Source organism: Hyperoodon ampullatus, assembly GCF_949752795.1.
Source record: "Hyperoodon ampullatus genome assembly, chromosome: X".
Classification (NCBI taxonomy): domain Eukaryota; kingdom Metazoa; phylum Chordata; class Mammalia; order Artiodactyla; family Ziphiidae; genus Hyperoodon; species Hyperoodon ampullatus.
Window position 1 is genome coordinate 37,975,959 of NC_136913.1, and position 13,796 is coordinate 37,989,754.

The 13,796-nt window shown below is 36.9% G+C and overlaps 1 protein-coding gene across 4 annotated transcripts in view; it reads left to right on the top strand.

The window, feature by feature from the left end:
* USP9X (ubiquitin specific peptidase 9 X-linked) overlaps positions 1-13,796 on the top strand; it is a gene marked incomplete at its 5' end in the record, with an annotated part of 93,711 nt that overhangs the window by 19,486 nt on the left and 60,429 nt on the right. For 2 of the 4 annotated variants that reach the window (XM_079727685.1, XM_079727687.1), the window contains 3 exons: positions 2,779-2,985; positions 4,373-4,509; positions 5,682-5,830. In XM_079727685.1, coding sequence (XP_079583811.1) covers positions 2,779-2,985; positions 4,373-4,509; positions 5,682-5,830 — 493 coding nt within the window. The remainder of the gene's footprint in view (positions 1-2,778; positions 2,986-4,372; positions 4,510-5,681; positions 5,831-13,796) is intronic. The other 2 variants (XM_079727684.1, XM_079727686.1) reach the window with 1 other exon arrangement.

Sequence of the window (13,796 nt, forward strand, 5' to 3'; positions counted from 1 at the left end):
TAAATACAATAATAGTCTAAATATAAAAATAATTCCATCTATGCTCTCCCCCCCTTTGGATTAATAGATGTTTATTGAGCGCTTACTATTTGGTAACAAGCACTGTTTTTTGAGGTGTTGATAAAACTAACGTTCTTATGGAGTGTGTCTTGAAACTTTCTACTAAAGATGATTCAAAAGAAGCATGAAGTCCAGGTCACTTTGCAGTTCTTTATAGAGTGCAACCAAATGATTTCAAAGCTTATTGATTAGACTTATGTACTTGCCTGGTCTAGCTGGCCTGTTTTTTCAATGTCTGAGTTCTAATTCAGTCTTCGTTCTTCAAAGTGGTTATACCAGTTTACAGTCCCATTGAGATTTTCACATCCTTGCCAGCACTTGTTTTTGTCAGAATTTGTGAGTTTTGACAGTCTGCTTGGTATGAAATGTTACTTCATTGTCGTATTGTTTGTTGTTTTTTTTGCGGTACGCGCGCCTCTCACTGCTGTGGCCTCTCCCGATGCGGAGCACAGGCTCCGGACGTGCAGGCTCAGCGGCCATGGCTCACGGGCCCAGCCGCTCCGCGGCATGTGGGATCTTCCCGGACCAGGGCACAAACCTGTGTCCCCTGCATCGGCAGGTGGACTCTCAACCACTGCGCCACCAGGGAAGCCCCCGTAGTGGTTTTTATATCCTTGATCACTAATGAAGTTGAACATCTTTTCATATGTTTCTATTCTCCTTTTGTGTGTGTGTGAAAAGTCTTTTGCCTAATTTTTCCCTTTTGAGTTGTTTGTACTTTTCTTATTGGTTCTTAGGAATTCTTGACATATTCTGAATGCTAGTCATCTTTATCAGTTCAAGTATTGCAAATTGTGGTTGTTTTTTTTTTTTTTTTTTTACTCACCGTATGGTGGCTTTGGATGAACAAATGTTCTTTATTTTTTTAAGGAAGGAATTTTTATTTATTTATTTGGCTGCGTTGGGTCTTTGTTGTGCACGGGCTTTCTCTAGTTGTGGCAAGCGGGGGCTACTCTTCATTGCGGTGTGTGGGCTTCTCATTGTGGTGGCTTCTCTTGTTGTGGAGCATGGGCTCTAGGCGTGCAGGCTTCAGTAGTTGTGGCACGTGGGCTCTAGAGCGCAGGCTCAGGAGTTATGGTACACGGGCTTAGTTGCTCCATGGCATGTGGGATCTTCCCGGACGAGGGCTCGAACCCGTGTCCCCTGCATTAGCAGGTGGATTCTTAACCACTGCGCCACCAGGGAAGCCCTGAACAAATGTTCTTAATGGATTCTCCTTTACATATTTAATGACTTTAGTATATGTCTGTTAGAGATAAGTACATAAAGAAAAACTTCACAATATCCTTATTATACCTAAAAACTAATAATTCCTTAATATTGTCACATAGTCATAAAACTTTAGTTGCCTCAGATTATACCTTATTTTTGGAGTTTGAGCTACGCTCCATAGTTTGTAATCAGTTGCATATGTCTTTTAAGTCTCTTTGAATCTACAGTTCCCCCCTTTGTCTTTACTTTTTCCTTGTAAATTATTTGTTGAGGAAACTGGATTGATTATTGCTTTGCTGTATATCAAAAGTATGATACAGAGCCTTTTTTGTTGTTGTTTTGCTAGAATATATCATAGGTGGTGATGTACTCTTCTTTAGGAGGCACATAATGCTTGCTGGTCTCTCTCTTTAAAATGTTCTTAATTGTAATATAGTCTAATATTTCAGTCTTTTCGTATATTCCTAGCAGCTTTCTCTTATTCCTTTCATAATTTTAAGGGGTCTAGGAGAAATTAGAAGTATGCACTCCAGTTGACTTATGACATATCCTGTATTTATCACATTGTAAATGTCTGAATAATAATTCCATTGAAAGGATCCTCTGTAATTTACTTAATCATCCTTCTGCTATTTGCCATTAGGTTGATTTCAGTTTATTTTCCAATAAACACTGATTATCAACTTTATACATACACCTTTCCTCATGTTGTTTAGCAACATCCCTGACCTCTACCCACCAGATGCCACCAGCCTGCACACATACCCCATTGTATAAACTGGGCATTTAAAAAGTACCATTTTAGAGAGGGTTTGTTTTTTTGTTTTTTTCCATTTTAGAGTTTTTAAATGAGTATTCTGTCTTCTAAATTGAAATAGCATTGTATCATTTGTGTTCTGTGTAAGTCTTGGATAATAACAGACTTTGTTATAGACTTCTGTTTTTAAATGCGTGTAATGCACATTGCTCTATAAAAGGCTTTTTTCATTTATTATGAAAATCTTTGTATATCAAGTTGTCTTTAACATCTTTTAATATAATTTTAAAAGTGCAAATGACAGACTGAATCTAAGGCAGTAGTTTTCAACAGGAGGCTGATTGGCTTCCCAGAGATGCTTGGCAATATCTGGAGAGACTTTTCGTTGTCACAGCTATAGGAGGAGGAGTTGCTACTGGCTTCTAGTGGGGTAGAGGCCAGGGGTGCTGTTCAACTTCATACAATGCACGTGACAGCCCCCCACAAAACTGGAAGAAGAGTTTTCCAGTCCAGAATGTTTGTAGTACCAAGGTTGAGAAACTCTGATCTATGGTATTTAACTGTAAATGGAGATTCTTTTGTTTTTCCTGGAGTTTAAATCTGTCCTGTCTTATCGCTCAGATACCACTTGAATAATGCTGTGCTCAGCTGTGTTGTTTTTCTGATGAATATAGTTTATCCAGTGACAATTTTAAGCAGTGACCAATAAATATGTGTTGTTTCCATATCATTTTAAAAAAATTTTCTAGGCCAGTTGGACAAATGCAAGTAAAAAGCAGCGAGAAAAGCTACTTGAGCTGATACGTCGTCTTGCAGAAGATGATAAAGATGGTGTGATGGCACACAAAGTGTTGAACCTCCTGTGGAATCTGGCCCATAGTGATGATGTGCCTGTAGACATCATGGACCTGGCTCTCAGTGCCCACATAAAAATACTAGATTATAGTTGCTCCCAGGTAAGGTTTTGCTGCCTTGCTCACTTTTTGTGACCCTTCTCCTTCACCATGAGGATGGCTTAGATATAGAATAGTTCCAGGTTTTTCTGACATTGTTATTTTTGAAGTGATCTTCAAGAATTGACATACTTTGTTCATGTAAGTCCACCTTCCTCTTAGGTCTCTATGTCTAAGTTTTGTGCATCATCTAAAAGCAGTTTAGTCTTCTTAGTAGAAAGACGGTATAAACAAAACGAGTAATGTAGTGGTGGTAGTGTCAGATGTATGGTGCTGAAATACCAGTTTCAAATATCAATAGATCATATAAGATATTAAAGTTGATTATGGACTTTAGAGGTAAGAGAAGTTAGGTTTTCTTTGCTTCTTACGGAAGTTAAGAAGAATTAGTAGAACTTCCTAAACACTAAAACATTTAGTGCCTTCCCTATGAGCAGATCACACAACAGCTTCCCTGCATTCTAACTTATAGCATGTGTATCTTTTTAATTCATGGTAAAATGAATATTGCTGAGTAACTAATTTCCTACTTGTTAAAACTATTTCCTATACTAATGAACTGAAATTAGGTAAGAACTACTAAGCTCACGTAGGTGTAGGTGTTTTCTTTTTTTTTTCCACTAGTTGTACTAGTAGTTCATTAAGTATTTAGTGTACCAAATAGTAATAAGAACCTTGAGTTTAAATTATTTCATTAAAGAGAGACACAAACACAAAATAAAAATAATCTGTACTTAAAATTGTTAGGTATACAAACCTACATTTCTGATTATTATTGACTCAGGGAAGGAATAAAGTAAATAAAGTATGAGAAGTAAAATATATCTGAAGTAATTTTGATTTTATAACATTAATTTTTAATTGCTTATACCTGTTTCTGTCTCTCTTCTTGTGTGTGAATTTATTTTTGGTGAATTTTTTTCACTCAGTTGCCGTACTATTTTCTTGGTAAAACATAAATTTTCAATGTTCCTTACTATGCTAAAAACAAACCCATACAGAGTAACAATTGGAGTTACGTGTTATTGCTGGATTTTATTATGTGGTAGAATCTCTTAATACATTGGATAAAGCTAAATGTCTACCTCCTGGCAACTTAAAATCAAACTTTTCAGTGTGCTTAATACCTTTCTGTAGATATATCTGAATCCGTGTCATGTTGAGTTTTTATAATAGTGTTTTACTTTGGGGAGTTTTGGTAGTATATGTGGATTAAAAATGTACTTAAAAGCAGCTTTTTATTATTATTAAATTCTTTACTGCAGTTACAGCATAATGTGTATGATGCTAATCTTATAAGAAAAGCTCTGTTTTGTAATTCTCAAACTAATTTGAAGGTGGAATTCTCCTCAGTATTGACCTATATAAAACATTGAAATTGTTTTTTAAGGACCGTGACACACAGAAGATACAGTGGATAGATCGCTTTATAGAAGAACTTCGTACAAATGACAAATGGGTAATTCCTGCACTGAAACAAATAAGAGAAATTTGTAGTTTGTTTGGCGAAGCACCTCAAAATTTGAGGTAAGGCTTTTAACAGAAAATTTCAATATTTTTATTTATGTATTTTATTGAAAAGAAACGGCATTGTCCGTTGGTGAAAGCAAGTTTTAAAAAAGAAAATTACAGTGGGGTGACAGGACGCTTACACATGGATTAAATTTGAACAAAAGAGGATTCCTTTATCATATCCACCTCTTTTATTGATGAGGAAGTAAGACACAATTTAGTGATAAGTATCAGAATAAAGATGATAATATTGCTTTCATGTTATCTGTTCCCACTCTTATAACCAGAAAGTACAAGAACAAATTATTCCAGTAACTAAAGTTTGGCATGTAAGATATTTAAAGTCGGCTACTTAACAGAAATTTAGCTAAAATAAATCAGAAAAAAGTATTTTTAAACTATACCTGTCATCTTTCATCATTTGAACATACCTGAAATCTAGTGTTTGAAATTAACTTTAAAAACTATTTAAAAAGCCAATAGGTTTATTTTACTGTGAAAACTTCTGTAGTGTGACATTTCAAAGTTAATAAAACGTTAAAACATTGCAAAGTAAACCAATTACGGAAATATAATGTCTGTAAGAAATATATAATATGGATTAGGGTAGATACAGGCAAAAAGGGAAACAAAGAAGGAAGGATAAAATGCAGTGAGGAATGAAATTAATAGATACAACACATGCCACTGAAATTATCTGGCATACTTGATGGAAATAAGAGATAATTCTGTACTTTGAATGCCTAATAAATAAAATTTTAACGAAAGCACTTTCTTTGATTAAATTCTCCACTACATTTACAACCATAATCTTTGTGGTGCTAATGTTACAAGAAATGTTTCTGTTGTATAATTCTGGAAATAATCATGTAAACTTGTAAGTGCTTTGGTACTACTGTAGTATGGGAGAAGAAATCAGTCATTGATTATCCCATAGTGTGAAATTGGAGAATATTAGTGCATAGTTTTTGTATGAAGGAAGAATAGTGGAATTAATGTCTTGTTTTTGAGGCATTGATTATTTTCTTTTAAATAGCTTAATATTGTCATTAAAGAAAATAAATGGCCCAAAGTTAATTCTGTTATGAACGAAACCTTTTTAAGTGTTTAAATTAGTATCTCAGAATTTAGATTGTATAAGCTCTTTCGATTACAACAGAGTTTAATTGCCTAATTATATTGTTAAGTTCTTCTCGTTTCAGTCAAACTCAGCGAAGTCCCCATGTATTCTATCGCCATGACTTAATCAATCAACTTCAGCACAATCATGCCCTAGTTACTTTGGTAGCAGAAAACCTTGCAACTTATATGGAAAGCATGAGACTATATGCTAGAGGTATGTATCGTAAGCTAACATGAACTATGAAAAATAACAGCAGTTTCCCTTACCAGCATTTTTTTTCATCAGTTACCTTAGAAGTGACAACAAATGTATTTTTAAAGATGCGAGGTAGTTGATTTTATAAACTGTGTTCCTTTATGAACTTGTGATCCACTTTTACTCCCAAATCTTACACACTCTAAACTCCAGGCCAGCATTTCAAGGCTCTTTACTAAGTGCTTGCCTTACCCACTCTCCTTGTTAAATTGATTTCTTTTTCTTCCCTGCCTGGGAGCTCTGCCTGCCTATACTACAATTGGTTGTTACCTTCCTAGGTATGTACCTGACTCATTTTCATCCTTTGTTTCCTTACTACCACCACCTTTATCTTTTCAAGAAAACTTTTGCCTAAGTCTGTTCTTGCAAATACTGTAGTTCTTTTGTAATCCTAAGTCCATGTTTCATAAGTTCTTCAGACTTTATGAATTAAAAGTTTATAAGAAAGAGATCCGAGGCTACTAGAATCCACACGTTTACATTGGTTTCAAAGTGTGAATTTGTTTTAACATGTTAAGGTAAAGATTTCTGTGGTGTCAACAGTCCGTTTTTAAGCGCCTGTTGTATGTGGAGCTCTATTTCAATGTGCTTTTGCCCTCTGACAGTTATGTCTGAGTCTGTGTGCTAGGGTACAGATGGGTTCTTAGTACATATTCCTCTGTCTTATGCCAAACTCATAGGCCCCAAAATAAACCCCAGAACTATCTTGTAGGTTTAAGTTTCTTCACATTGCCATAGAAAGAAAACTTTATATTACCACAGAGATAGAATTGAACATAATGGTTACTGAACATACCACTCCTTTAACATGTTATAGTAGAGTCTGCAGAAGCCAATATATGTATTAAAAATGAGGATACATCTAATACTCATTATTTGAAGAATTAGAGTAGACTCTTGGCATTGTTGAATAAAATCCCAACCAAGGTGCTTATAAATCAAAAGGTTTTTGCTTTGCTTAACACTTAAGGTACATACATACATTCCCATATAAAACTCAGATAAACATAATTGAAAAACTAAGCAGCTCTCAAGATACCTGAACTGATTTTGTTGACTCTGTTCTTCCGTTTACCACTCTGGGCCAGCTGAGTCCTCCTAGTTAATAGATTGCATAGCTGGTTTAAGCATCAGGCAACTGATAGGCACCAGGCAATAATCTTTTATCATTCCAGTCCTAAGTTCCATCTAAGTAGCATGATAGAGTAATCAACCATACGATTTATGTTATATACCAAATGCAAACAAAATCTGAGAGAGGCAAAAGAGGTTTGCATGTAGTACTCCCAAGCATTCAGACATCTCGGCTCAGTTTAATGTAACTCACATTCTGTTATGATGCCACCTCTTCTTGGTGGTACAAAGCCCTCACAGATGCCAATGCAGGCCTTCCCCCCAAATGAAGCCTTAATATAAACCACATGTGTTGCATTGCTAATTTTTACTTAATTTATTTGCATGTGGTATTCCATTTAATTTCATTGTCAGAGGTTGAGAATCCTGCTCTCAGGATTCTCGAGGCTATCAGGAGATGATACATGTACAGTTCAGCCTCACTAGGGTTTTCTTTTCCTTTGTAGTCAAATTCTACATGAGTCATTGCTTCATCTCAATTTCATGGACTGAATGTCTTCAGGCTTCAGTTTCCCCTTCTTATATTGTCTGTATTTTCACAAAGTAAGAGATGTGAATCTGCCTAGATTTGAAACATGACCTAACATATTAGGTGTATGACCTTGAACAAGTTATTTATGCTAGAATAATGCCTGGTACATAGTAAGCCCTTGAATTCTTGTTGCTACTGATATGTTCCCCTGACTTTATTGACACCATACCTTCTGTTCATCCTAACTATCTTTGATACCTTTTCTTCCTCTATTGTAGTAATCTGATTAATACTGATCAGTCTCCAGATATTTAAATATGGGGGAGAAAGTAATTTTTAAAGCTAGTAAAATTCTCCTGTTAAAACAAACTTTCACGCCATTTGGAAATCGATCAACCACCGATTTCCAAATTTGCAATTCAAAAATAAATTATGTTTTAGCCTCTAGGTAATAAAAGTGTTGCATGGATCCCATTAGGTATGAGACATTATTCAGCAGGATAACATCAGGCTTCTAGTTTACTGATATTCTCAATTTCTGATAAGTATTTCACCAGTATTATTTGTCCTGCCCATGTTTCATCTGTACTAGTATCTTAAGCTTTGGTGGTGGTGGTGGGGGGTGACGACATTTCCTCAATAGTATGGTCAGCTGATTCTGCCTCCTGTCTTAACATTATTTAGATAAAGTAATGAACTTACTAAAATTATCTGCGATATTTACTCACGTGTTCTTATTGCCTTCAAGCATTGGTGCTTACCAAGTCATTTTTTTAAAGTTTTTTATATGCATACAACACAGTATAAAACCATCTCTCAGTTTTCACTTAAGGTTTACCTTATTAGTAGGATAGACTTTGTACTGGCTTGAACACTTATAAAAGTTTTATTTACTATTTTTCCTGGTTTCTGGATAGAGTTGGAGGACTTGTCTTTATTGTAGATCACATTTTTGCATTCTGTATCTGAGGACTGCCACTTTCAATTACCTCCTCATATACAAGGAAACCCCAATAAAATTTAACAACCGATTTATCAGAACATTGGAGGCCAGAAGGCAGTAGGACAACCTATTCAAACTGCCAGGGGCAGGGGAGGGACCTGACAACTAAGAACCTTACATTCAGCAAAACTGTCTTTCAAAAATGAAGGCAAAGTAAAGACATTCTCAAACATTGCGATAATTTGTTGCTAGCCAACTTGCCTTTGAAGAAATACTAAAGGAAGTAATTAGGCTGAAAGCAACTGACAGCAGACAGTAAGTCAAAGCCATGGGGGGCGGAGGGGGGAATAGAAGACCTGAACACTATAAACCAATAAACTGTACCTAAAAGATATCTGTAGAATACTCCACCCGAAAACAGCAGAATGTATGTTCTTCTCACGTATACACAGAATATCCTCCAGGACAGACCATACTCTAGGCTATAAGCAAGGCTTATTAACTTTAAAAGCATTGAAATCATACAAGTAGGTTTTTTGTATGCAGTGGAATTAAATTATAAATTAAAAAGTAAATTTGGGAATTTCATAGGTGTATGGAAAGTATACATTCTTTACTAACCAGTGGGTCAAAGATGAAATGCCAAGTGAAATGAGAATATGCTGAGATGAATGAAAAAGAACAAAATGTCAGAACTTACGGAGTGTTTCTAAATCAGTGCCTAGAGGAAATTTATACTGCAGAATTCCTGTATTAAAGAAGAAAGATAGCAAATCAGTAACATTTCACCTTCAAAAGGTAGAATAGAGAAAACTAACCCGAAAACAAAAAGGAATTAATAAAGATTAGAGCAGAAATAAGTGAAATAGAGAAGAGAAAATCAATGAAACTGAAAGTTGGTTCTTTGAAAAGATCAGCAAAATTTACAAACCTTTAGTTAGGCTCAGTTGTGAAAGTCAAAAAGGAGAGGCCATCACCACTAACCTTAACAAAAATTAAAAAAATAAGAGAATGCCAGATTACTGAAATTGACTCAAGAAGCAATTGAAAATTTGAATAGATATATAACAAGTAAAAAGATTGAATTAGTAATCAAAAAACTTCCCACAAAGAAAAGCCCAGAACCAGGTTTAGTGAATTTTATTAGTGAATTACTGAATTTACTGAATATTTAAAGGAGAATTAACGCCAGTCCTTCACATATTCTTTCAAAAAGAGGAATACTTCCAGGCTCCTAGTATGAAGCCATTATTATCCTGCTACCAAAATAATACAAAGACATCAAAAGAAAATTGCAGATCAGTATACCTTGTGATGTAGTCAAAAGTTATCAAAAAAACAAGCAAACATAATCCAGCAGCATATAAAAAGGATTATGCACCAGGGCCAAATGGAATGTATCCCTGTAACAATGTTGATTTGACACCCCAAGTCAATTGTAATATACCATATTACTAGAATAAAGGGCCCAAACTATGAGATCATCTCAGTAGATGCAGAAAAAGCATTTGACAAAATCCAACACCTTTCATTATAAAAACATTCAACAAACCAGAAATAGAAGGAAATTTCCTTAACCTGGTAAAGGGCATCTCAAAAAACCTACAGCTAACATCATACTTAATGGTGAAAGACTGGCTGCTTTCCTCTTAGGATTAGGAATGAGACAAGGATGTCCACTCTAGTCTCTTTTATTTAACATTCTACTGGAGATGCTAGCGAGATCAACTAGACATGAAAAAGAAATAAAAAGCATCCAGATTGGAAAAGAAATTGTAAATTATGTCTAATAGATAACACCATCTCATATACAGAAAATTCTAAAGAATCTGCTAAAATCTATTAAAACTAATAAATGAGTTCCCCTAGATTGCAGGAATTAAGTCAATATACAGGAACTTCCCTGGTGGTCCAGTGGTTAAGACTCCACGCTCCTGGACTTCCCTGGTGGCACAGTGCTTAAGAATCCACCTGCCAATGCAGGGGACACGGGTTTGAGCCCTGGTCTGGGAAGATCCCACATGCCACAGAGCAGCTAAGCCCGTGCGCCACAACTACTGAAACCTGTGTGCCTAGAGTCCATGATCTGCAACAAAGAGAAGCCACGGCAATGAGAAGCCCGTGCACCGTAACGAAGACTAGCCCCCACTCGCCACAACTAGAGAAAATCCGCGCACAGCAACAGACCCAATGCAGCCAAAAATAAATAAATAAATTAATTTTTAAAAAAATGACAAGAGCCAGTTCATGTTAGCCTTAGCCATAAGCTAACTGATCTCTTTTATTTAGAGCTGAATGTTTATGGGCAGAACCACCAACCATCTTGTTTATGTTTTATAAGCCCGGAAGCTCCTCTGTGGCGAAGTGTAGGGCTCCTCTATTCCTATTTAGCATAGAGGGATCTTCTTACTTCTTGACTTTTCTTTTTTTTTTTTTTTTTTTTTTTTTTTTTTGCGGTATGCGGGCCTCTCACTGTCGTGGCCTCTCCCGTTGGGGAGCACAGGCTCTGGACGTGCAGGCTCAGCAGCCATGGCTCATGGGCCCAGCTGCTCCATGGCACGTGGGGTCTTCCCGGACCAGGGCACGAACCCGTGTCCCCTGCATCGGCAGGCGGACTCTCAACCACTGCGCCACCAGGGAAGCCCTTCTTGACTTTTCTTGATTATTGTTTGGCTTTCACTGAATGTTTTCAAATCTCTTCCCTATGTTCAGGGTCCCAGCTCTTGATAAAGTGCTGCTACCTAAATAAAAGTGAGAGGATGCTAAAAGTAGTGGGTAAGGGCTTCCCTGGTGGCGCAGTGGTTGAGAGTCCGCCTGCCGATGCAGGGGACACGGGTTCGTGCCCCGGTCTGGGAGGATCCCACGTGCCGCGGAGCGGCTGGGCCCGTGAGCCATGGCTGCTGGGCCTGCGCGTCCGGAGCCTGTGCTCCGCAACGGGAGAGGCCACAGCAGTGAGAAGCCCACGTAATGCAAAAAAAAAAAAAAAAAAAAAAAAAAGTAGTGGGTAAAAGTTTGATAGACAAGCTATTTACATAGTCTCAAAGTATCTCCCCACAAATTAATTAAAAAGAAAAATAGTAACTTTACAGTGGAGAAACCTGGTGGAAACCGCACTGACCAGGTGATCAAAGTTGACATGAATACTGCCGCAGAATGACATATGCTATTCCTCCTGATGATGATTCTTTGAGGAGGATATAGGGTTACTTCTGTGATACTCTTTGTTGCCAAAATGCCTAGCCTGAATCTAATCATGTGGAAGCATCAGAGAAGCCCACATTAAGCAACATGCAACATGCAACACAGTTGGCTCATAGTTTTATAAAAGGTCAAGAAATAAAAAGAATGTTGAATTCTCCAGATTAAAGAAGAATTAGCATGACAGCTAAAAGCAGTGTGTACTTAATCTTGGATTTGGGGTAAAGAAGGCATAAATGGACATTACTGGTAAAATTGGAGATATTTTTTGGGTATCTTAATTTGGGAGGGGGGCAGTTGGGCAAGGATGCTCCTGGAATTTAGTGAGTAGAGGCCTGGGATGCTGCTAGATATCCTACACTGCTGCATAGGGCAGTTCAACACAGCAAAGAATTATCCAGCCCCAAATGTCAATAATGTGCTGTTGAGAAGCCTTGGGTTAGATAATACAATACTATTGTATCAGTGTTAATTTGATAATTGTGTGTGGTTATGTAAGAGAATGTCTTTGTTATTCAGAAATATTCATTGCAGTATTTAGGAATAAAGGGACATGTCGCCAAGTTACTCTCAAATGGTTTAGAAAAATTATACACACACATATACATATATGTGATGATTAGTTAAGCAAATGGGGCAAAATGTAAACAACTGGTGATATGAGTAAAGGCCGTAAGTGTTTCTTATATTATTTTTTAAGCTTACTTTTGAAATTATTAAAATTTCCCCTAAAAAAGAACCTGACAAACAAAACTGTGTGTAAACTCCTTGTTAAGGAAAAAAGTCCATCGTTTATTCAGGTACTTTGACTGATGCTCTGAAAAAGAAAATTTCTACATAGTGGAATAGAATTCTATTCAGTTTCTTGAGAAAACCTCTTGAGAAGTAGTGCTTCAAGTCCTGAGCCCTGATGAAACTGACTTTTCTTGGGAGTAGACAATATGTGTTTAGGACTTGTGTAGATAGCAGTATTATGTGGAAGTAGAAAGCAGGTAGTCATAATACATTGGGCTGCTTTTCTTCACCGAAGCATCAAAAGATGTTTCTAAACATTGTAAGTGGTCCATCTTTACAACATGTTAAGATTTTGTTCAAAGAAACCTCACTGTATTTGAAGACATTTATTGGACTTCCCTGGTGGCGCAGTGGTTAAGAATCCGCCTGCCAATGCAGGGGGCACGGGTTCGAGCCCTGGTCCGCGAAGATCCCATATACCGTGGAGCTACTAAGCCCGTGCACCACAACTACTGAGCCTGCGCTCTACGGCCTGCATGCTGCAACTACTGAGCTGAGTGCTGCAACTACTGAAGCCTGCACACCTAGAGCCCATGCCCCGCAACAAGAGAAGCCACTGCAACGAAGAGTAGCCCCTGCTCGCCGCAACTAGAGAAAGCCCGCGTGCAGCAACGAAGACCCGATGCAGCCAAAAATAAATAAATTAAAAAAAAAAAAGACATTACCATTACTATGTCTAAAGGGTCTCACACAATCAGAATTCTTTGGCACTAGCATACACATACCATAAGATCCAGGGTATGAAAATACCAGTAATTAATGCTAATTATACAGTTTTCTTTTTAAAAATTACATAATTTCTTATTCCTGCATAACTTGCCTCAACTTTCTGGAAGAAAGGTCACTGATTCCCAAGTAGTTGAAAGCACGTGTTCAGGACATTTGCTTCAACTTTCTTTTGCTCTAAGCCACAAATTAACTTGACCATTTCCAGATCATATATGGCTTTTTCCAATAAAATAAAAACAAAAAACCACTGTCCAACATGTTTTTAGGACCGGAGGTGCTTTTAAAGATATTTTTTGCTCTGGTCTTTCATTCCAAACACTGAGACTTTTTTCTTCCATTGTAGGGTATACTCTAATGGAAGTAAAACCAAAGGGTTTACTAGCTTTATTTTATTAAAATTTTTTTAAGGAATTTCCAAATTAAGCTAGGCCTAGTGACCAATATATACCCATTGTCGTGCCGTGATAGAAGGGTAGGTTTTCTTAAATTTATCTGAGAATGTTTCATAACATGCTGGTGGTGATTATGGTATGATAACTTCATTATGTAGAGTAGCATCTTGCATTAACGCCAACTTCCTAGATAGAGGTTGGTAATATGATTTTTTATAACATAGACCACTCAGGTCAGTCTTAGGCTGTAATCAGAAATTA